This window comes from Oryzias latipes, chromosome 17, assembly GCF_053564925.1.
Source record: "Oryzias latipes strain Hd-rR chromosome 17, Olatipes_Hd-rR_3.1".
NCBI classification, from domain to species: Eukaryota; Metazoa; Chordata; class Actinopteri; order Beloniformes; family Adrianichthyidae; genus Oryzias; species Oryzias latipes.
The window spans coordinates 8,369,144-8,392,172 of record NC_136253.1 but is presented as its reverse complement, the minus strand read 5'-3'; the positions used below and the strand labels follow the sequence as shown (position 1 = coordinate 8,392,172).

At 46.2% G+C, this 23,029-nt stretch overlaps 1 protein-coding gene across 14 annotated transcripts in view; it reads right to left on the bottom strand.

Annotated features, from left to right (window-relative positions):
* Positions 1–22,988, bottom strand: part of depdc5 (DEP domain containing 5, GATOR1 subcomplex subunit) — a 28,629-nt gene extending 5,641 nt beyond the window's left edge. For 2 of the 14 annotated variants that reach the window (XM_023964804.2, XM_023964810.2), the window contains exons 1-35: positions 22,851–22,988; positions 22,418–22,491; positions 22,240–22,327; positions 22,114–22,160; positions 20,642–20,727; positions 20,477–20,560; positions 20,351–20,400; positions 20,091–20,160; positions 19,896–19,974; positions 19,758–19,819; positions 19,599–19,668; positions 19,450–19,522; positions 16,584–16,687; positions 16,435–16,509; positions 15,135–15,269; positions 15,006–15,067; positions 14,427–14,500; positions 13,371–13,440; positions 13,250–13,286; positions 13,062–13,182; positions 12,762–12,985; positions 12,487–12,687; positions 12,151–12,286; positions 11,985–12,073; positions 11,279–11,338; positions 9,990–10,173; positions 8,872–9,032; positions 8,605–8,725; positions 8,238–8,405; positions 7,817–8,039; positions 5,432–5,568; positions 5,290–5,368; positions 5,052–5,114; positions 4,180–4,313; positions 4,013–4,093 (exon numbers count right to left, since the gene is read on the bottom strand). In XM_023964804.2, the coding sequence (XP_023820572.1) occupies positions 4,013–4,093; positions 4,180–4,313; positions 5,052–5,114; positions 5,290–5,368; positions 5,432–5,568; positions 7,817–8,039; positions 8,238–8,405; positions 8,605–8,725; positions 8,872–9,032; positions 9,990–10,173; positions 11,279–11,338; positions 11,985–12,073; positions 12,151–12,286; positions 12,487–12,687; positions 12,762–12,985; positions 13,062–13,182; positions 13,250–13,286; positions 13,371–13,440; positions 14,427–14,500; positions 15,006–15,067; positions 15,135–15,269; positions 16,435–16,509; positions 16,584–16,687; positions 19,450–19,522; positions 19,599–19,668; positions 19,758–19,819; positions 19,896–19,974; positions 20,091–20,160; positions 20,351–20,400; positions 20,477–20,560; positions 20,642–20,727; positions 22,114–22,160; positions 22,240–22,327; positions 22,418–22,475 (3,506 nt within the window). In that variant the 5' untranslated portion in view covers positions 22,476–22,491; positions 22,851–22,988. Of the gene's footprint in view, positions 1–4,012; positions 4,094–4,179; positions 4,314–5,051; positions 5,115–5,289; positions 5,369–5,431; positions 5,569–7,816; positions 8,040–8,237; positions 8,406–8,604; positions 8,726–8,871; positions 9,033–9,989; positions 10,174–11,278; positions 11,339–11,984; positions 12,074–12,150; positions 12,287–12,486; positions 12,688–12,761; positions 12,986–13,061; positions 13,183–13,249; positions 13,287–13,370; positions 13,441–14,426; positions 14,501–15,005; positions 15,068–15,134; positions 15,270–16,434; positions 16,510–16,583; positions 16,688–19,449; positions 19,523–19,598; positions 19,669–19,757; positions 19,820–19,895; positions 19,975–20,090; positions 20,161–20,350; positions 20,401–20,476; positions 20,561–20,641; positions 20,728–22,113; positions 22,161–22,239; positions 22,328–22,417; positions 22,584–22,733 lie in introns of all 14 variants that reach the window. The other 12 variants (XM_023964809.2, XM_023964807.2, XM_078934333.1 and 9 more) reach the window with 12 other exon arrangements.
* Positions 22,989–23,029: the final 41 nt, after the last annotated feature.

The following is a 23,029-nucleotide window of genomic DNA, read 5'->3' as shown; positions in this document are numbered from 1 at the left end:
CTCAACCCCTAAACCCCTAACTCATAAACCTTAACCCCTAACTCATAACCCTTAAACCCCTAACTCATAACCCTTAACCCCTAACTCATAACCCTTAACCCTTAACCCTTAACCCCTAACTCATAACTTTTAACCCCTAAACCCCTAACTCATAACCCTTAACCCCTAACTCATAACCCTTAACCCCTAAACCCCTAACTCATAACCCTTAACCCCTAACTCATAACCCTTAACCCCTAAACCCCTGACTCATCACCCTTAACCCCTAAACCCCTAACTCATAACCCTTAACCCCTAAACCCCTAACTCATAACCCTTAACCCCTAACTCATAACCCTTAACCCCTAACTCATAACCCTTAACCCCTAAACCCCTAACTCATAACCCTTAACCCCTAACTCATAACCCTTAACCCCTAAACCCCTAACTCATAACTCATAACCCTTAACCCCTAAACCCCTAACTCATAACCCTTAACCCCTAACTCATAACCCTTAACCCCTAAACCCCTAACTCATAACCCTTAACCCCTAAACCCTAACTCATAACCCTTGACCCCTAAACCCCTAACTCATAACCCTTGACCCCTAAACCCCTAACTCATAACCCTTAACCCCTAACTCATCACCCTTAACCCCTAACTCATCACCCTTAACCCGTAACTCATAACCCTTAACCCCTAACTCATCACCCTTAACCCCTAACTCATAACCCCTAACTCATAACTCTTAACCCCTAAACCCCAAACTCATAACCCTTAACCCTTAACCCCTAAACCCTTAACTCATAACCCTTAACCCCTAAACCCCTAACTCGTAACCCTTAACCCCTAACTCATAACCCTTAACCCCTAAACCCTTAACTCATAACCCTTAACCCCTAAACCCATTAACTCATAACCCTTAACCCCTAAACCCCTAACTCATAACCCTTAACCCCTAAACCCATAACTCATAACCCTTAACCCCTAACTCATAACCCTTAACCCCTAAACCCCTCACTCATCACCCTTAACCCCTAACTCATCACCCTTAACCCCTAACTCATAACCCTTAACCCTTAACCCCTAACTCATAACTTTAAACCCCTAAACCCCTAACTCATAACCCTTAACCCCTAACTCATAACCCTTAACCCCTAAACCCCTCACTCATAACCCTTAACCCCTAAACCCCTAACTCATAACCCTCAACCCCTAAACCCCTAACTCATAACCCTTAACCCCTAACTCATAACCCTTAAACCCCTAACTCATAACCCTTAACCCCTAACTCATAACCCTTAACCCCTAACTCATAACCCTTAACCCCTAACTCATAACCCTTAACCCTTAACCCCTAACTCATAACTTTTAACCCCTAAACCCCTAACTCATAACCCTTAACCCCTAACTCATAACCCTTAACCCCTAAACCCCTAACTCATAACCCTTAACCCCTAACTCATAACCCTCAACCCCTAACTCATAAACCTTAACCCCTAACTCATAACCCTTAAACCCCTAACTCATAACCCTTAACCCTTAACCCCTAACTCATAACCCTTAACCCTTAACCCCTAACTCATAACTTTTAACCCCTAAACCCCTAACTCATAACCCTTAACCCCTAACTCATAACCCTTAACCCCTAACTCATCACCTTAACCCCTAACTCATAACCCTTAACCCCTAACTCATAACTTTTAACCCCTAAACCCCTAACTCATAACCCTTAACCCCTAACTCATAACCCTTAACCCCTAAACCCCTAACTCATAACCCCTAAACCCATTAACTCATAACCATTAACCCCTAATTCATAACCCTTAACCCCTAAACCCCTAACTCATAACCCTTAACCCCTAAACCCCTAACTCATAACCCTTAACCCCTAACTCATAACCCTTAACCCCTAAACCCCTAACTCATAACCCTTAACCCCTAACTCATAACCCTTAACCCCTAAACCCCTAACTCATAACTCATAACCCTTAACCCCTAAACCCCTAACTCATAACCCTTAACCCCTAACTCATAACCCTTAACCCCTAAACCCTAACTCATAACCCTTGACCCCTAAACCCCTAACTCATAACCCTTAACCCCTAAACCCCTAACTCATCACCCTTAACTCCTAACTCATCACCCTTAACCCCTAACTCATAACCCTTAACCCCTAACTCATCACCCTTAACCCCTAAACCCCTAACTCGTAACCCTTAACCCCTAACTCATAACCCTTAACCCCTAAACCCTTAACTCATAACTCTTAACCCCTAAACCCATTAACTCATAACCCTTAACCCCTAACTCATAACTTTTAACCCCTAAACCCCTCACTCATAACCCTTAACCCCTAACTCATCACCCTTAACCCCTAACTCATAACCCTTAACCCTTAACCCCTAACTCATAACTTTTAACCCCTAAACCCCTAACTCATAACTTTTAACCCCTAAACCCCTAACTCATAACCCTTAACCCCTAACTCATAACCCTTAACCCCTAAACCCCTAACTCATAACCCTTAACCCCTAACTCATAACCCTTAAACCCCTAACTCATAACCCTTAACCCCTAACTCATAACCCTTAACCCCTAACTCATAACCCTTAACCCCTAACTCATAACCTTTAACCCCTAAACCCCTAACTCATAACCCTTAACCCCTAACTCATAACCCTTAACCCCTAAACCCCTGACTCATCACCCTTAACCCCTAAACCCCTAACTCATAACCCTTAACCCCTAACTCATAACTTTTAACCCCTAAACCCCTAACTCATAACCCTAACCCCTAACTCATAACCCTTAACCCCTAAACCCCTAACTCATCACCCTTAACCCCTAACTCATCACCCTTAACCCCTAACTCATCACCCTTAACCCCTAATTCATAACCCTTAACCCCTAAACCCCTAACTCATAACCCTTAACCCCTAACTCATAACCATTAACCCCTAAACCCCTAACTCATAACCCTTAACGCCTAACTCATAGCCCTTAACCCCTAACTCTTAACCCTTAACCCCTAACTCATAACCCTTAACCCCTAAACCCCTACCCCAGGGGTCAGCAGCCTGTACCTCTCAAAGAGTCATTTGGATCAGTTTCCACTGAGATGAAAGCACAGGGAGCCGCAACACTGGTGTGTTAGAAAAAAAGGTTTTTGCCGATATATCGCGATCTTTCATTCTGCAATACTCGAATTGATTCAAAATCCTGTCTAGATATTTATTTAATTATTTACTTTAGTTATTTGTATTCTTTATGAACGTGATGTTTCCTTTGTTCTTTTGTCCATTTTCCACAACCTGGGTTAAGATGAGTGACATGATGGAAACAAATTCACTTTGATGCAGACTCCTTTCAATTTTTTTTCTTTAATTCCAGTAAACACAATAAATTATATTCACTTTATGGATGAAAACTATGTTTTAGTAGGAAGCAGCTGTTGGTTTGTTCTGGTGTGGAATCATAAGTAGTGAGTCTAAGCCCCGCCCCCGCCTCTCTACCTGTTTGTTGTTTTCCTCTGCGTGTAACCCCCCCCAGCGTCATCGTAGCAGCAAGGTGACAGTATAGGAGGGGCGCCCTAACGCAAATTTAATGAATTTTACGTGGAAATCGGTTGTTTTATTCTAGGGGGGAAAATAGGCTTTTTTGGGCGTTCATGTGTCCCCTATGAGAGCCAGCCATGTTGTTGTTCAAAGAAAGGAAGGACAAGGAAGGAGACGTTTGAGGGGAGGAGCAGTGATGATGATGATGGTGAAAGGAGGGTGGAGCTACCAGGAAAGAGGAGGTTGATGGATGCAGTAAAGGAGGACATGGGGGGTCTGTGTGAGCGAGGACGATGTACTGTTCAAACCCCTAAAGGGAACAGCAGAGGGACAAACGGAAGGACAGCTTGGACTTTGTTGGACGCTGCTCTGAGTCCCGCCCTCGTTTGGGTTTCTCCTCATGTTCCTCAGAGACACATGAATGCAGGAAAATCTGGAGAGAGACATTTGCGTTTGTGTGTGGAGGACGTCTTACGTTGGGTGTTTGATGGCCTCCAGGATCTCCAGCAGGGTGGAGGACGAGGACAGACAGTGTGTCCCTGCAGCAGACTGCCCACTGTCACGAGATCGGGAAACGTTACCGCTGCTAATCGGCGCCCAACCGTCGCTGCCCGTGAGCAGACATGAACGTGAACGGCTCACCTGGCGTCGGCGCCGCCGGCTGCGGCGTCTCCTGCAGGCGGGACTGCGCCGGCTCCAGGCTGGCCAGCTTTTTCTGCAGCCTCCGTGGTTTCAGCGGGCAGCTGGAGGCAGACGCTGGAATTATTCAACTGTTCCTGTGAAAAGGAAGGTCTGACAGGAAACAGCAAACCGGATCCAGAGAGGGATTCTGCTTTTATTAAAGTTACGTCTTTCATTTCTTCTTTAATCTGTTTTTAGTACGGTACTCCTGTAGTCGGTTCTTTACAGGAGTTTGGATCAGAAGGAGGAGTTCTGAGCCAAAGAGTCTCTGGGAAGGAAATCCTCGAACATGTCCATGAAAAAACTTTGAGCTTTACCGCTAATATCTTTGATTATTTAAATTATTTTGACAGAAAAAAGGGACAGATTGACAGAACAGATCTGAGGGTGAATCTTGAGAAACAGGATCTTCCTATAAGTCATGAGAGACTTGTGCTGCAGAACGATGCGAGGACAGAACAGGATCGCCTCTCTTGGTTGAACAGTGAACAGTAGACCGCAGAGTTCTTTGATATACTGCTGGACTTTTCCTTTAGACGCGTCTGGAAATATAGTTTTTCCACAGGCTAGACTTCAATGTTTCCTTCAGGTCACATTTAGATCAACAAAAGAATACGAAAATGTGCTTCACAAACAGAAATCTTTATGTTTTGGACCTAAAACTGTTCATTCGTAGGTCTAGAATGCAGATTTGTTGCACTGTAGCTGTTCAGCTTCATGTCATGTTGAACTAGAAGTTTGAAAACGACACGACTTCCCGCCGCTCACATGCACACGCCCCCTCTGGCTGCAGCATTAAACACACAGAACATCCTGCAAATGCTGCTACTGACCTGAGAAGGGTGGATGTAGGAGGAGCGGGGGCTACGAATAAAATCCAAAATAAAGGCAGCGTCCTGTCAGCACGCAGGAACAACGTGAGGCGGGATCACACCCCCAAAGCCCAGCAAAGAGGCAGAACAGAAGCACGGAGAAAAGGTTGAAAGCACCAGAGCCACAGCAGCAGCACAAAAACTCATGAATGTGCAGAAAGTCGGAGGCTGAAGCAGCACAACAGACAGGAAGACTCACCTTGCGAGGACTGTCTATGAAGGAGACGGTGGAGACGTCGGCCGGAGCTGCAGACGGCTTCGGCTGCTCCTCCAGGCTCCTGCAGGAGACCAGAGGCTGTGAATGCGGCTCACAAGGCCGGCTGCAGCCCACAGACACTCACTTCTGGTTCTGCTCCATTTCCAGCAGTGCTGATAAGGCTGACGTTCCCCTCTTTCCCTGTGGGGGGGCCACAGGCTCACTTGGGTATGAAGACAGGGGGCTGCTGACTTGCAGACTTTTCATGGGGGTCCCCTTCTGCTACACGACAGACACACAAACAGCACAGCGTGTGAGCGTAATGGACTCGGACACATGCGGACGGGTTCTGTTTTGTTCATGACGGTCCTGAAGTGAGGCAGACAGACATATTACTGTGGCCCCCAAACCCCCCAGAATAGCCCTTCTGTGGACGGAGCCACCCAACATCAGCGTTTTACAGATGAAAACGGCGTTTGAACACTTCTGCCATGTTTCTCCTGATGGAGGACATGAAACATTAGGACGAAAACTGCATTTCTGAGGATTTCTTTATTCAAATCACAAATGTTGTCTTTGTGATGTAGAAAATACGCTGGGCGGGGCCAAAGTCTCCCTGCTCTGCTCCATTCTGATCATCCACCTGTAGACAAACAGATCCATGAACGTCTTTGTCTTCCTGGTCTGAGCTGGAATCTGGATCCTATGGAGAGAAATTGGACTCAGTCGGATTTGTGCGTGCGTAATTCTTGATTTGTGCGTAAATTAGGATTTGTGCATAAATTTGGATTTGTGCGTGATTTGTTACTCACAGCAGGGTTTAAAAAAACTTTAAAGGAAAATAAAAATTATTATCTGAGAATATGACGTTCACCTTTAAACGCTAATATATATATTTAAAGTATATTATTCTCCGAGACACCGAATTGATACAAAATGCGTAACAGGAACGACCAGTAGGGGGCACTGTTTTTTTTCTTCCGGAAAAATCAAAGGCAGTCAGACTGAGAGCGTCACGGGAAGAATGGCGGCCCATCTCGGTGGTCAGCGCCCCGAAGTAAGTAGCCTCTATGTTCAACACTAACATCTACTGTCTTCATGTATTGATTGAGTCATTGTCTGGATACGTTTAGAAGGGAAGGCTGATAGGAAAATTCTAATGACCGAGCATTCCACTGGTATTTAAACGCAGCATTTACGGACGAATTTGTGAGACGTGAAAACAGTCTCACGGTAGATCCGTGCGTAACTTTGGCTTTGTGTGTGCGTAACAAGGGATTCGTGCGTGTTTTTTAAAGATGTGTGTGTGTGTAAGTAGTTTCAAGCTGTTGTAATCTTAATTTGTGCATACGTAAGTTGCATTTTGTATTTTTTTCATTTTATATTTTTTTAACTTATACACAAAACGCACAAATCCAAATTTATGCACAAATCCTAATTTACGCACGCACAAAGCAGGAATATGCACACACAAATCCTAATTTACGCACAAATCAAGAATTACGCACGCACAAATCTGACTGAGTCTAATTTCTCTCCATAGGATCAGAACTAGATGGATGGATGGCTCTGATGTTGGCTGCCATTTTTGTTGCACCGCTAATGTTAGCTTGGGGGTGTGAGGGGCTGTTAGCTAGAGGAGAGAGGGTAAACAAAGGAATGATGGGAAATGAGGGCAGGCTCATTTCCCAACCAACAGTCCCGCCCACAACTCAGAGGTGAATTTCTGATGAACTCCTGCTGCTCTGCAGAAACTATGTTCTAGAAAAAACGACACAGTTTTGGGGATTTTGGACAAAAACGGCATCATCATGATTGAAAGACGTCTGGGAGCGCCTTAGAAACAGATCATAAGATGGTCGGAGCGGGACTAGAAGCTGATGAGATTCTGTAATGAAATGTCTCAGTCCTCTACGGTCGCTGACAGCAAAGGACTGTTGGAAAAACCAAAGAAAATCAGAAGCATTGTGGAGGAAATAATGCAAACACAACCGTTGTTCAGGATGTGCAGCAGACACAACTCAACACTTGATAGTTTTCCTGTCCATCACCACAGCCAAACACGGAATGTGAACAAATCTGAAGCATTTGTGCTCCTTAGTCTTTCCTTGTATGAAGCTCAGGAATCCTCCTCATAATATGCAGACTACAGGATTTCATTTGGAGACCGTCTTTGGTGTTTTTGCCCACAAATGACTGCTGGGTGCAGCAAAGGTGGTGTTTTCAGCTGGGAAAAGGTCACCTTTAGCTGCAAGCAGCCTGTTTAGATCACCTGTCGGGTTGTACAGGTACATCAGGAAAGTGCAGGAAGTTTGGATCTGCTCCTGATGAGCATCATCCCAGTACTTTGTGCAATCGGAAAAACTGAAGGACTGTTCCTGCTGCTGGAAGAAAAACATTTGACAGGCAGCCGCACCGGCAGCCATGCAGTGACTGGTTTCTAACTGGATGATGGGAACCAGCACACAGTTGTGTCCACTAGTGTCTTCGTCCACCTAAACACATGCTAAAGACACGGGGCGGGGCTCACCCTGATGATCCGGTCAGAGCGGTGGCGTCTTCGGATCCGGTTGAGGCCCTCCAGGAAGCGAATGAATCCATCCAGCAGGACCCACTCCCCGCTGCTTCCCGCTCCGGCACCCGCTCCCTCTCCGTAAACATCCCAGTGGCCTTCTCCGTCCGCCACGCGGCGAGCTCCACCCGCCGGTAGCAGCAAAAAGCGAGTCCTCCAGAACTTCAGAGAGTCAATCAGGCTACGGTTCAAAGCAGAGGCGGAGTCAGAAACACACTGCTGTATTCAAACCGAGCATCAAGCATCACCAAGAACACAAATGCTGCTAAACGGCCTTTAAATGACTACAATTCTGAGGTTCAACGGTTTCATTGCAGGAAATAGTTCAACGAAGGAGCAGCCTTCAGTGACCAACTCCCAGAAATGACCGCAGCCGTACCTGAAGTCCTCTGAACCAGCAGAGCAGATGTACTGGTCCAGGTAGTTCCACTTGTACTCTTCCAGTCTCTCATGGCCAAACTCAACCCAACAGGAAACGAACTGAGCGTCGGCGTGTGGCGGGCAGAGGCTGTAGCTGTACTGGATCTGAGCAGACTCGTACGGGTACCTGGCACAAACAAAAGATTAGAAGATTCTTCATGTTTTACAGAATAAGCATCAGAAGAAAAGTGACTCAGAAATGAGACGCGTGTTGAAGATGACAGGTTGTTTTGCTGTGAAAAGACAAAGTTTGCTCTCCGACATGCGGCGCTCGGGCCCTGTGGGGTGTAACCCCCCCTCTCTGGGGGTTTCTCAGGTGCACTCACTTTGGCAGGTAGCGAGTCACCGTGATGATCTTGTCTTTGAGGCAGACTTTATGGAAGGTGCGGCCCATGCTGAGCCAGAAAACCGTCTCCTCCTCCTCCCCTCGGCGCATGGACACCAAACCTGACGGGAAATGCCTTTTTAAACAACGGGTCGATACCTCCCCGCTGACGCCCCCCTCTAAGTACAGTCAGGTATCCTAACACGGTTAGATCAAACCAGGAGAGCTAAACCGATCGTTTTGTTTCCATGTGTGGTGAAAGGTTTACCCCGGGTGTACAGAGGACTGCTGCCCAGAGGCGTGGCGGCGGTGGGGGGCGGCTTCCTGTTGTTGGGCTGGACGATGATCTGATACCCCTGCATCAGCCTCTGACAGATAAACTCCTCAAACACCTGGGATGCGCTCATCACTGGAGCGTCATCCTCTCGCCTGGAGGTCAGAGGTCATGGAAGCAACACTCAGTATCAAGTACAGTCAAGTTAACAGGCTGTAATTGTTACGTAAAGGTTAAAAAAATGGTGCTTTGGGTGTTTTAAACGTGTTCTTGTAGCGTTTTTCTGATGAAGGAGGACATTTAGACACAAATTCAGCTTGAAGTTGTGTTTCTGGGTTCAGGTTTTTTTCAAATCGTTGTGAATCAGGCAAAAAATGAAAAAGGCAGCTGGATAAAGATTATATTTAGGTGCTGGGTGGGGCCACAGTCTCTCTGCTCCGCCCGATTCTGATCATCCACCTGGAGACAGATCCAGCAGGAATCTGGATCCAATCAGAAATAATTACGAATAAAGAAATCCTCAGAAAAGCAGCTTCAAGCTTCATTTTCTGTCCTCCCTCATCAGAAAAACAGCACAAGAACACGTCAAAAACATCACAAACCCAGTTTTTGAATCTGTTGGACAATAAATGCCAAATTGAAATTAAGACATTTGAGGAAAACTGATGAAGTCATCAAAACGTGTCATTCAGGAGGAGGCTGTGGTGCATTTTTGACGCATTATCTTTCATTTTCTTTTAGAAGTTTAGCTTCATAAGTATTCATGTTTGGGGTCATGGGATGTATATGTTAACGGTGGGGGGAGGGCTTTCATTTGAATTTCTGTGTTTTTGTTTGGAGCTACACAAAGTATGAGAAGCACTTTTTATAAATAAAGTTTGATTTGATTGAAAAAGGCTCCATATTTGACTAAAAACACCTCTATATTTGTATTAATGCGCCTGGATCTGCGGCCCTGCGGGGTGGGGGAACCCGCCCGGACCGTTGGACTGTTAGGACGAGCAAACACAAACTCTAGACAACGCTTTCAAAATGCAATTTTGTTGTGGAGAAGTTTCTACGATCCTGTCGACAAAGACGAGTCACAACGAAGCAGCAGAACTGCCGAGTACCGCTCCAGGTCACTGTGCGGCAGCAGGTCGTAGCATCCCTCCGTGTAGTCGTTCTGCAGGGTCTGGCGGTCGGGGAAGTAGTCGGTGGTGAGGGGGAGGCACGCCGGCGTGGTCAGCGACTTCCAGTCCACCCCCACCGTGCAGCAGAAGCTGGGCACTGTCGGGGGTGCAGACAGCAGCAGGACTTCATGTACACACAAACATTCCCCAAAGCAAAGACGAACGAATGGGCCCACAGTGGAGGGGTACATGTGTGGGGGGAGGGGGTCGTGAGGTTGGGGTGGGAAAGGGTGAGAAAGAAAACAAAGAGGGGAAAGAGAGGAAGAAAAAACAAAGAGAAACATCACTTGTCTGGAAGTCTGGGGGCCTGCTGGCCCTTCAGATGAGATTGATCACACATGCAGATTGTAGCTCAGAATTATTGCATCCACAGGAGGTGGAGCAGCAGCTGCAACATCTGCAGCAGCTGCAACATTTGCAGCATCTGCAACATCTGCAGCAGCTGCAACATTTGCAGCAGCTGCAGCATCTGCAACATTTGCAGCAGCTGCAGATGTTGCAGCTGCTGCAGCATCTGCAACATTTGCAGCAGCTGCAGCATCTGCAACATTTGCAACATCTGCAGCATCTGCAACATCTGCAGCATCTGCAACATTTGCAGCAGCTGCAACATTTGCAGCAGCTGCAACATTTGCAGCTGCGATGTGGATCCTGCAGATGCAGCAGTTGCAGCTGATGCAGATGCAGGAGAAATGGATCCTGCATCTGCATCAGCATGTGCAGCATCTGCATGTGCAGCAGCGCAGCCTGCTGTTGGAAGAAAGATTGGCCATGCACAGAAACATCACATCTCCGGTTTTGAAACTGAACAGTGGGAATCGGACAGGAACACAGGTCGACAGTCGGTGGCCATGCAGAGGTGGGATGTGAATCCAAGATTTGTGGGATGCAAACAGGTTCTGGTGCGCAGAAATTACAGGAGGCCAAATTAAGTGGTTGTGATCAAATCACCAGGAAAAGGTTCAGACAGTGGAAGTGAAGGAACATAGAGGGGAAGAGCAGAACCAGAACCACATGACCCGTCTGTGCCGTTTATACCTGCAAACCCCGGAGACCCGCCAAGAACCCCGCCCGCCTGCTGAAGCTGAGTGAGCCCCCACAGGTTAAACACACTGTTTCTGCTGTCATTTGTTCAGTGATTAAAAACGTGGTTCTGATCCGGAGGAACAGCTGCATCATCCCAACCCGACCCACTCCGGCCTCCTGCTTACAAAGAAATTCAGACTCACTTGGATCGGATCCACCAGTGGGACAATCTTGGAAGGAGGAGCTACGAGTGGCGAGCGGCCCTGGACGGTTCCACAACAAAGAAAGAGCAGCACAGTCATTTCAGAGCCTCACATTCAGCCGGGAACTGGTTTCCTGAAGCCGACAGAAACGGTCGACAGGTTTGGAAACAGCGGAAGGTTCAGAAAAGCAGCCGGTGAGTGTGAGGCATAAACCCGGCTCCACCCACGGGGAAATCAGAAATACATTCACTTTACTGCATCAACCAGATAATGTTCATGTTTTTACTTTGGTCTTTTTGCACGTCACTTTTTTCTGAAAATCAGAGAACTGGACTCACAACCTGGAGTCTGCATGAACTCTCAGGTGTACTTTAATGGAAAAAACTGTCAAATATTCATATTTTGGGTTTGGTGATCTCTAGACATGGTTCTAAAATGAGGCACTAGCTACAAACTGTTATTCTGCAGATGGGCAGCGTGCTGAATGCTTCTCTGAATCACTGCTCCTCACAGTGTCAAACCGTTGAGGAGCGTCTGCGTGTTCAGGCTGCAGAAACCAGCAGGTCTGCACTAAGCTCATGTTCTTCTGCAGAGCTCGTCGTTCTGGTTGGATTGATGTACGTTTTCTTTTTTTTAATGGTTAAACTTTTGTCACCGTGGACACATTTTACGATATTAAACATCTCTCAGTTTGTGTGCAGATCACCGCTGCCACCGCCACTGCCAGGACTTCCAGCGAACTCCTCTGCTCCCCCACAGCTGTAAAGGTCTCCCGCTTGGCGAGACGTTGTTCTCCTTAAAGAGAAAACACGGTGATCTCCCTGCATACGGCCTCAGCGGTGACGTATGGAGGACACGCGTGTGCACTGAACCTGCCGGTGGCCTCGTGGTAGGCCAGCTCCAGCAGCTCCGCAGACGTGTGGGCGGAGTCTTTCTGCTGGCTGCCCTGCAGCTCCGCCATGTTCTGTCTCGTCTGATGGTGGATCTGGATCGGCTCTCCAGAAGGTCCTGCAGAACAAAGTCCAGCACAGACCGTTGGACTCAACTATTACAGGTCTGACAGGAATAAGGCGGCGGACGCGGCGGATTCACGGCATCGTCGCATCCCCAGAAATGACTCCACGGATGTCTGAAGAACGCGGCGAGGACTTTGAACCCGTTTAAGATTCCAGACCTCTGTAGATAAATCCCAGTGGGAACTAACTCACCCACAGGGAAGGTGTGCATCCATCGCCTGCGATTGGAGGTGAGCTTCATGGGCATCCTGGACGGTGTGAAGGGGTTAATGAGAGCTCTCTGAGGCGTGTAACCTCCTGGACGGATGTGCAGTGTGGACTCAGCACTTCCCACGGTGAACCGGCCTGGGGCACTGGACTCCCGCTGAGAGTCCACCATTTTCTCTAAGAACTCTGAGCAACACAGCCGGGGGTGAAGAGGAGACCCTGAGCTCGTCTTCTTCACGTAGGCACGGTGGCTGCTTTACCTCTGGTGCTCGTGTATCCAAGAGAGCTGCTGACTTCGTAGTGCAGTGCAGGTGCGCGTGGAATGAGCAGCATGTTGGACACGGGACCCAGGCTGTCATCAGAGGCCAGGCTCCGCTGCTCCTCCAGGCCGCCCGAGCACACGGGGGAAGACGCCCCGACGCCTGAGCTGACGTCCACAGAGCCCACGCTCTTCCTCCCACTCGCGTCTCTGTCTCGCCCCATCCTGGTAGAGAGGAAGACGATGCTGCTCAGCACGCTGGTCCAAAAATCCAGCTGTTGCAGCAGAAGCTGGGAAACACCTGTAGATGGTGCTCCTCTGGATCCGCGAAGGACCTGGGAGTCTGAAGACCTGAGCATCGTAGGCATCATAGTCCACCTGGATGGGCAGACTGTTGTCCGGGTCCTTAGGGGCGCACAGGCCTGAGAGACACGGTGCAGTCAATATGTCAACGATGAACACGGCAGAAACATGCGGCTCAAAGCTTACTGTGATCTTTGCTGCTCTTGAACTTTTCTGCATGAATCTAAAACAACAAAATCACAGTTTAGGGTCGAACAGAGAAAAACGTTCCTGTTTTAGGCTGATCTCCAGTCAAACGTCCACAAACCTTTCGACCAGCCAGTTTGATTCGAGGGGTGAAGGAGCCACAAGACCTCTGACTGTTTGACGTGTAGAAGCTAAAAAAAAAAAAACACAACGTGGAAAAAATATGTTTGCAACACTCCTGTCCACCTTAAAAGTGCCAATGTTTGGAAATCAAATTAAAAAATAAAATCTACTAAAGGTTTTTGTTTATAAATCTGTTAAATCAGGTTCTTCCCTAAACAAGAAAACCTAAAACCTCCGCTGATGACCTAAACGCTGTTAAGGGGCGTCACCACGGTAACCTCTGTCAACCGCTGTGACCCGGTAAGCCAATAGGCTCAGAGTCCCCCCCCCCTCCCTCAAAAACATTTCTATTTTTATTCAAATTTATAATCACTCTATACCATGGTCTGGATGAATACTGGATTCTGATTGGCTGCTTGGACAAAAGCAAGCAGTAAGAGGTGAACTTTGAACTGATGCTTCATTTAAACCATCATGACCATCAGCATGAACGTCACTCGCCTTTGCAACCAGTCCGTGTCGGTTCCGGCTCAGCCGTGACTCATTCAGTTTATACGAAGCTTTTTGCCCAGACGTGTTGCCAATAAAGGTGAGAAGGCCCAAGAACACATCACATCCACCAGCTTACCGGTCCGTTTGCATGATAGATACAACATGGATGTATTTGTGGTTTCCCCAACAAAAACCTGCCTGAACCGTCACTCTGCTTCAGTCGGGTCGTCTTCTTCCTAGAGACCATCCACATGATGACGACTGCGTCTTCTGTGGCTCTGTTATGACGGCTGCGTGTCCAGTGTTGGCGGTTTTAGTGGTAAATAAGAGTACGGAGGAGAACTTTCAGAAAACCTTCAGACCAGGACTTGGGGCTCCTGTGACCCGATTGTTCAGTGTTTCTCTGTTGGACAAGCTTCAACAGTACTGACTGCTGTAGAACCCAGAAACTCCACCCACATGGACATCCTCTGTGTGATGCACATTCAAAAATGTCTCTAAAGTGTGTTAAAAGTGAAAGAGACAACTTAACTACAAGCATGATTCTGCCCAGATGTTCTACCTGTGGTTAATCCAGTGAGGAAGGTTGTAGTCGTCTCCCACACGAGAGTCTCCAGGGCTGGTCCTGTTGTGCAGCTTCAGATGACAGACCATATATATATACATATATAAACATTTTCACACACACACCTTTCTTTTTAACCACACACACATAGGATGTCTACACAGACACGTTTCAAACTTGAATGTCATAGAACAGAGTTTTCATTTCCTTAACTCCTCAAAACTGGAACTTTTGTAGTATCTACATTAGGGCCCACTGTGTGATTGATTTCATGTATTTGTTTGCGTTTACATAAACTGGGGTTTCTGCTCATAAAAGCCACAAACACAGAAACATAGCAAATTAGAAAGCTGTGGAGAAATCATCTTTTAATTTTCAGTTCTTGCAGAAAGATAAAAATAGAGATTATGATAACATCAAATCAATCAAAGATAATATATTTTAACACACATTTTTAACATTTATATATATATCTATATATATATAGATATATATATATATATCTATATATATAGATATATATATATATATATATATGTGTATATAAAAACTTTTCTTTTTCTCTGCGCTTGTTACCTTAAATAATGGTACAGCATGCAACGGCTGCTCTCCCATACACACCAGGTCAACGCCGATACCTAGAAGTGGACAAGCGTGCGTCAACATTTCCTTCTCTCATTGTGAGAAAACCAGAGACCTGCTCACCGTTGTCAATCATTCGCTGTTTGGTCAGAATCATGAGTAGACGGTCGACTTCAAACACTCCCACTCCAGGCGTAATGACCACTGACATCTGTCCGGTGCGGTCAAAGTTACGGTTGATGTAGTGCTTGTCAAACACTGAGAAAAACACAGTTTTGTTAGTTACTAAGGCTGTAACAATTCATTTCATATCATCATTTGTGGTTGAAGATCCAATTCACTTTGGTTCATTCTGATCGATCCGATTGGATCTGATCCTCTGACCTAAAGTGGATCCAGATCATCTTCATCCAAACTTCCAGCAGTGAGACTCAGACAGAAATTCCTGAACAGTGAAGTTTTCCAGATTCTTGGATTTCTTCCAGATCCTCAAGTGGAAATGAAATGTGTCCAAATAAACAAGTAAACTAGAATGAATGTCAAATCCATTCACATGTTAGTTTACTAAAGTTCAGCCCACTGTTGTTTTTCCACATCCAGAGAATCCAAAGGGAACATTCTAGACACTGGATGGTCACATGACTTTATTCAAAGTCTTTCCACACATTGGACTGGAATGATTGACTGATCCGTGTTGATGACGTCACATGAGTGTTTTCCGCTGTGATTGGTCCTTTTTACCTTGTACCAAACTTACCCCACCTCAATCCAAATGGTATCTTCCAAAATTGATGACCAATTTATTACATTGTCCATTGTCCATTTTTAACGGTTTAGGTTGATTTGATAAACTTGCCTCACACAGATTGAACTGTTTGGATCGAAGGAATAGAAGTCGATTCATCGTTACACCCCTACCAAGCCACCAATATAAAATCTGAAGCAGCTAGTCTAAGTTTGGCCATATTTGTGTCATTCTCATAACGTTTGGCCACAAATGTATCTTAAAAATGTCTTGGTGTTCTTTCTCTCAAACACATGTTCTCTCCTCCATCTAAAATGATTCTCTTTTTATTTGTATGAGAAAATAATTACACTGCCTCCTCTGGTGACACTTGAACCCTGAAGTAAACATGAGGCGGAAACTAACATCAATCCAGTCAAAGTAAATCAGAAATATGGTTAGAATGAAACAAACTGCAGTATGACAGTGATTTCAAAAACACCTCTCAATAGGACTGTTTGTCCTTTTTCATTGTCAGATTAACACTTTCTCCAATCGTTTTTCTCATTTGTGTCTTTGATTTTCAGCTCTTAATCCTTGAAACAAGAGGATGGAATGAGACGGGCAAAGAAATGACCCAGAATGAGTCTGACATCCGTGTCTAGTGACCAGCGGTTTCACTGGCTCTGTGCTACTCACCATTAAAAGAAAGGTTAATGGCCTCCAGGTAGTTTCCCTGTGCAGCAGTTGAGTTATAACCCAGAGGAAAACCATCTGCAGCCAATAAAACAAACACAAAAAGTCAACTGGATCCACAACCTGGAACCTAAAACGGCTCCGAGCAATACCTGCTTCCTTTAGCCGCACCAGAACTGGATACTGGATGAAGAGCTTTTTGATGGTGACCAACAGCGATGTCCACTCGTCTCGTCTCTCATTCTGTGCCACAACTCTAAAACACACGAGGAAATGTCAAAATGAGCCGTCTTCAACTCCAGTTGTTTTTTCTGCCAATCCCAAGGAAGTGACGCTCATGGGCAGGCCTCATGGGATGCTTTTTCCACCCCTGTGCTCAGTTCAATCTCTAAATCAAATCATTGAATGGGTTTAAGACTATTGATTAATAAAATTAGGAAAATCTATGTCAATTCAAGTGCATCAATTTTCCATTGATGGTAAAGCCTCACCTGCTATCAGGAGGTGTATACTATAGATAGAGGAGTCTTGGATGCAGTGGTATAAAGTCCACCACCACCGGACTCTAGAGAAGTGGAGACATGTTCTCCAGAATAAATACTTGCGCTTCAATCTAAAGGACCGTTTGGGTTCAACAGTCAGGAGAACAACTTTAGTCTGATTAGTCTGACTGCACCATCCCAACTTTAAGGTTTTGGCAGAAGGAGTATTATTATGTGGGGTTGATTTTTTTTGAAAAACTTGATGTGGCACCTTAGATCCACTAGGAGGAATCATGAATGCTTCAGCAGACCAAGAAATTGAAAAGAAGCATGCTAGAATAACTCCTCTGCTTTAACGTGACAAAGAGAGATGCTTCACTGCAGGATGAAGGAATGCGTTATTGGCCTGTATAAAGTCCTGCTTCAACTAAAACCTTATTAGACTGAAGGCTGAAAGCCAGGCCCTCCTTCTGGAGGAACAGCCAAACAGCCCATAGTCACACTCCTCAACCCCTTCGAGAGACTTCCAGAAGAGTTGAGACAGTTTGTCTTCAAAGTGTGAGCCGCCACCACAGTACCTCTACGGGTTACGGAGAGGACGACTCTTCAGTCTATTTACTTGTAAAGACAACAGACTGCATACACTTGGTAATGCAGAGGAGCAAAATGCTTCAATTATCCTGAATTTAAACGTTTAATTCATGCCAACCAGGTCTTTGCTGTCATGGTAACAGACAGAAACTTCCAGCAAGACCACAACCAGGAACAATGGCGACACTGAGGGTCACGTTCCTGCTAGAACTCCCACACTACCTGTTCTAACTGGCTGGACATACCTGATCCAGGTAATCAGGCAGGAGTAGGGCAAAGATATCAGGAAAAGATGCAGATACACTGTTCTTTGAGGACTGGAACCCCCCACCCTCTGCTGTGTTTCAAAGTCGTTCTGAATATACTACTCAATGGGATTGGTTACAACACAAAAATAAAATCATGACACTGATCTACACACATGACTTCCTTTTAGAACAGAGCACAAAAGGTTTCCTTAACAAACAAAAGCAAAAAATAAACTCAGAGGCCAAAAGCATTTCAGAAGTACTTCTGCAAATGGAAGCGGCATGATGGCTCAGTCGGCTGCATGTAGGACTGACACGTGGAGACCAGGGTTCGATTCCCAGAGAGCGCGATGAGCTTCATCCAGTGTGGGTCCTTGGGTAAGACCCTTCAGGCTGCTGCCTAACTCAGGGGTCCTTTACGTTTGCTCGAGTTACATTTAGGACTTTTTAAGACCTTACATTTAAAAAGTAAAGACCAATTTTTCTGCCTAATTCCCTGCTGATGAAGAAAAATGAAATCCTTGGATTCCAGACCAATAATTTCTACAGTGATTCTGAATGTGAAATACAAGAAACAATAATTTCAAAAGTGCCAGATGAACATCCTACCCAAACAAAATCACCTTCTTAGCTCGGCTCTCTTGGCTCTTGGTACCAATCTCTTCGTCCACTACAGCCACTTCTGCCATCGTCTCCTCAGAAGGTTGGACCTTGATATTCGGTCGGATCTCCGTCTCCCTGCCTTTCCCTCAGCCTCCTCTGCCAGTCTGTCTGCATCCCTGACCAAAACCTCAGACGTCTTTTCAGCCTGGACTACTTACGCTGGTCCTCCCTTCCCGTCCTCTAAGGAGCCCGGGCTTCTGCCTTCAACCTGTCTAAGTCCAACTGGACCCGATATTTGGTCCTGACTGCTGCTAAACCAGTGTCTGTTTAAGCGTCTCGGTAGAGGGTCGCAAAAAGAGAATCAGAATCCTCATGGTGGGTCAACAGCATGTTTCTTGTCCAGCCAGGGGTCTGACCTGGGTAACACCTCCATGTTGTATGATGTCATCACGCACCAGCTTCCGTGTGACCACAGGGCCTCCAAGCATGTTATTTAAACTCCACCTCTCTGTTGATAGAGACTCTTCTCTCCACTGTAGCTCAGTTGTAGGAGAGGATGAGCAGTTTCTTGCAGAAGGCCCCCAGTTCAGAATGGGGCCCCCTGAGGACACTGCTTAAGCAGAGGGCCAGCCAAGGAGCCAGCATCTTCGTGACGGAGGCAGAGCCCCCATCTTTGTGTGACATCGCAGAGGCTGTTAATATGATTTTATTTATAACTGAATTAACTTATTTTTAGTTCAACAGCTCTGAAGAAAACCATGCCAACCAGAACCCAGAAGAAGGATCATCTCAGGACCAACAGCTTCATGTGGTTCATCAGTGACAATATCAAAGTGTTTGAAAGCATCTGCAAGTCGTCTGGATCCACAGCTGCACTGGAACATATCCTGCTGCTCGTTTCTTGTGTGTAGTCACAACTGGGCCCTAGTCTGGGTCTCCCTGTGCCGGTCCCCAGCCAGGATAAAATACAGGGTTGTGTCATTAAGGGTATCAGGAGTAAAACTGTCCGCCAAACCACCTGAGTGAGTCAGGCGACCGCTGACGGGATGTGCTGAAAGCTGACCAACTAGTGGAGAAGGAACTTAAGGACTTACCTGTAGAAGTCTTCATAGAAATGTCCTTCGTGATCCTGTCTAATGGAGCCTTTCAGAATCTCAGGAAACTCCTCTGAACAAACAAACAGTCTTCTTTTAAAACACTAACCAGAACATTTGCAAATGCTGCTAGAATGTAAAAGACTCACCAAGAGATTTGGCACTGTAGAAAGTCCGTGAGAACAACACAACGGTCACTTCGTGACTGCAGTTCTTCTCCTGAAACAACATTAATTATCTGTTCTGACATAGTGAAAAACATAAAAAGGAGGGAAAAACAAACATGAGATGGAGGCCAAAACTCAAACCTTCCACTTGGCAAAAAGGTCAGAGAGGAAGCCGTTTACAGCCTTCTCAAAGTAGAGGTCACCTGAGAGCAAAACATCTCAACTCAATCTCGGCCTCAAGTATTAGGTTCCCATGGCAACGAAATTTTCTGAACCCACCATAGATGTCAAAGTCCCACATCTCACAGCTCATCTGGATGAAGATGTAGACCATGGCAGACGTGGATCTGAACACCACCTGAGGAACAGGACCAGGCCCTGAATACATTCACGCTGGCCCACGGCATCTGGGATACCCCTTCTTTTCAAAGGGATTTTAGGCTCCTCCCCCGCTGAATCTCAGGCAACACTCACCCTGGTCTCCTCACTGATGTAACCACAGGTCACCTTCTCCCCTTTCACCCACAGTTCACTGGCCTGCGCTCTGAAAAAGAAAACAGCAGCAAAATAAAAATCCAAGGATGTTTTACTGTCAATATTTAACAGAATCGTCAATGCACGGGCACCAAGGCACTAATTCTGTTTTAGCCCCACTGTAACTAAGGGGTGGCATATCTTTACAATTATCTTTTCCTTCAAGTATTATTATACAAATAAAACAAAAAACAAGTTACCTGATTCCAGCAAATTCAACCTTCTGAGTCACGTAAGCGCAAGTGCTCACCTGAAATTCAAAGAAACAAATTAAAACTAAGCCGTGTTGAAAAAAACATGTTGAGATGAATGGAAGCGTGAACCACCAGGCTTTTCTTCAGTCGCCACATGTCGCCTCTGCCAATGTACTGGTCCTTAAACGTCAGCTCCACCAGATCCAGCGTCACATCCTTTGAAGGAAAAATACAAAAAATATTCCACATTCTGGGAAACCAACAGGTGTGTAGCTGTGTCGCCCTGAGAAAACATACCTTAGGATCAACAATGTTGACAATAACGTCCTGGTATGCACGCAGTTTGAAGGCTTGAGCCACCGTCTGATCCACACTGATCGTCTCTGTGGGACAAAATGTCAAAACTCCAAACCTTTCTCCAAACCGACAAAACAACAGGAGGAGAATATTTTAATGACTTTATGACCATTAAAACCACCGAGCCCGTTCATTCAGTTCTGACGTTCTTTTCTGAGCTTAGTGAAAGAAAACAGAAATCCATCAACAACACTTCAGTCACTCAGCAGAGAAAGGATTCTGGGTTTAACGTCCATCAAAAGAGAAACAGAACCAAAAGTTCTGTTGGCTTGAAGAGGTCAAACTTGCTGCTTCGCAGAATTCCGATCATCTTCCTGATCCAAACTCTGCTCTACCTTCTGAAGACAGGTGGGTTCTGAGTGACGATGGGCAAAAGATAATTCACAGGGAGCCCATGTGAGTATCGGGACGTCGGCATCCTTTGTTCACCAGGTCACAATACTACTACTTCTTACTTTTTGCATTTAAAGCCTCGTTAGAAAGTCATGAACAGAGATGACATTCTGTCCTCCCAAACAGGCGAGGAAGGCCGGTGTCCTTCCACAGGGAGTTAGGACGGCTGAGAAGCTGACCGTGGAGCCTACAGGGCAAGTCTGACGCATGAAACCCAGAACGCAACGCACGACTGCAGCCTTAACCATCAGGTATGGGAGGAAAATGGCGTGATTGGCTCCACTATCGAGCAGGGAAAACCGCACGCCAAACGTACGACCTACGCTGTGGAAGAAGAATGGCTGACCTTTGGCCGTCCGGTGCTGGAAGGAATACGTTTGAGAATTTTTTAAAAACAACTCCACGTCTTTATCTGAAAAAGCAGGGCCAGAAAGCCCCTCCCTAGCAGCATTTAACAAAATGTCAATATATGGCAAGACAGCTGTTCTGAAAGACAACCATCTCCGTTTGGTTCATGTTCCTACCTGCACTTCCAACACTTTGCTGCAGGTTTAGCATGGATTGCTCAGATCAGGGTTACAGGAAATTAGCCAGACATTGTGGAAAACTCAGTAAAATCCCTGCTTTTCTCAACCAATCTGAAGAGCAATCTGGGGGGTTTGGAACATTTAGCAGACTGACACGGACTTCCTTTCCTACGGAGGCGTTCTGAGCGAGTTTTGTGGAGGTCCTGTGGCAGACCCAGAACACGCTGGACACACTGCATCACTTGGCTGGCCTGGCAATGTTTTCAAATCGGGAAAAAGCTGGGCGAGGTGGCAGAGGAGAAGGAGGATTGAGAACCTTTACAGAGACTGTTGCTCCTCTGTGCTCAACCCTAAACATGCAGAAGACAAAAGGTGGATGGAGGGATGGAGAAACGATGTGCTCTGCTTCCTCAGCCTTTGCAGGAACGGCATCTCCAAACACGCCTACCTCCACCCCAGCCAAGCAAAGGCGATCAGACTGGACGTCTTTACCTTTCTGGAGGTCTTCTTTCAGGCTCTTCACTTGCAGCAGGAGAGGGCTGCAGATTCCAAAGGGAGAAGGCGGTGAAATGGAGTCGCAGCTGACGGACATCAGAGATGCTGTTCAAGCAGCCTCACCTGTATTCATCTGAGGGATGTGCAATCTCAATGACATCCCCTAAATTAACCTGAGGGAAGATCTTGGGGTTGACAACCAACTCGTCATCTGTTGACAAAACGAGTATATTCAAACGGTACTCCAACCAAACCATGACTCTGACTAAAATTAGGAAAACGTGCAGATGTTTCTGCTTACCGCTTCCGCCGAAACCTTTCTTGTGCAGCACCAGTTTGTAGGATTTATTCGTCTTCATGTTGAGTCTGCTGAGTCTGCTGAGCAATAAGCCTGTTTAATTCCCAATCCTCTCAGGAAAACGCACTGGGTTCCCAGCTCTGGTCCTTGGGGGACACCGTCCTGCATGCTTTCCAGCAACAATGATGAAAAACGAGCTTCCATCACGCTTCTGCAGAAACGTGGAAAACATGCAGGACAGAATAGACCAGGACCAGGACTAGGACTAGTAGTACTAGGACTAGGACTACTGTTAAATCACTTTCATGTGCAGACTTACTTCTTCTTCAGTTGTGCAAATTTGTTTTTGAACAGCGGCGGTTCAATACAACTAGAATGCACATCACATGACTAAAGTCTGGAATGCTGCCTGCACATCTATGAGGATGTTACTTACATGGAATAACAGCGATGTCAGAGGGAAACTACAGTCAGAAAGTCTGCAGCGCGTTAGCGGCGGAAGCTAGCATTCGGCTACTTCCTTCAAAACAGGGACGCGATTGGTCATCCGCCCGATCAAAGAGTGTTCGACTACGAGATGACTCACGTCGGTGACTTTCCGACGTCGATTTTAAC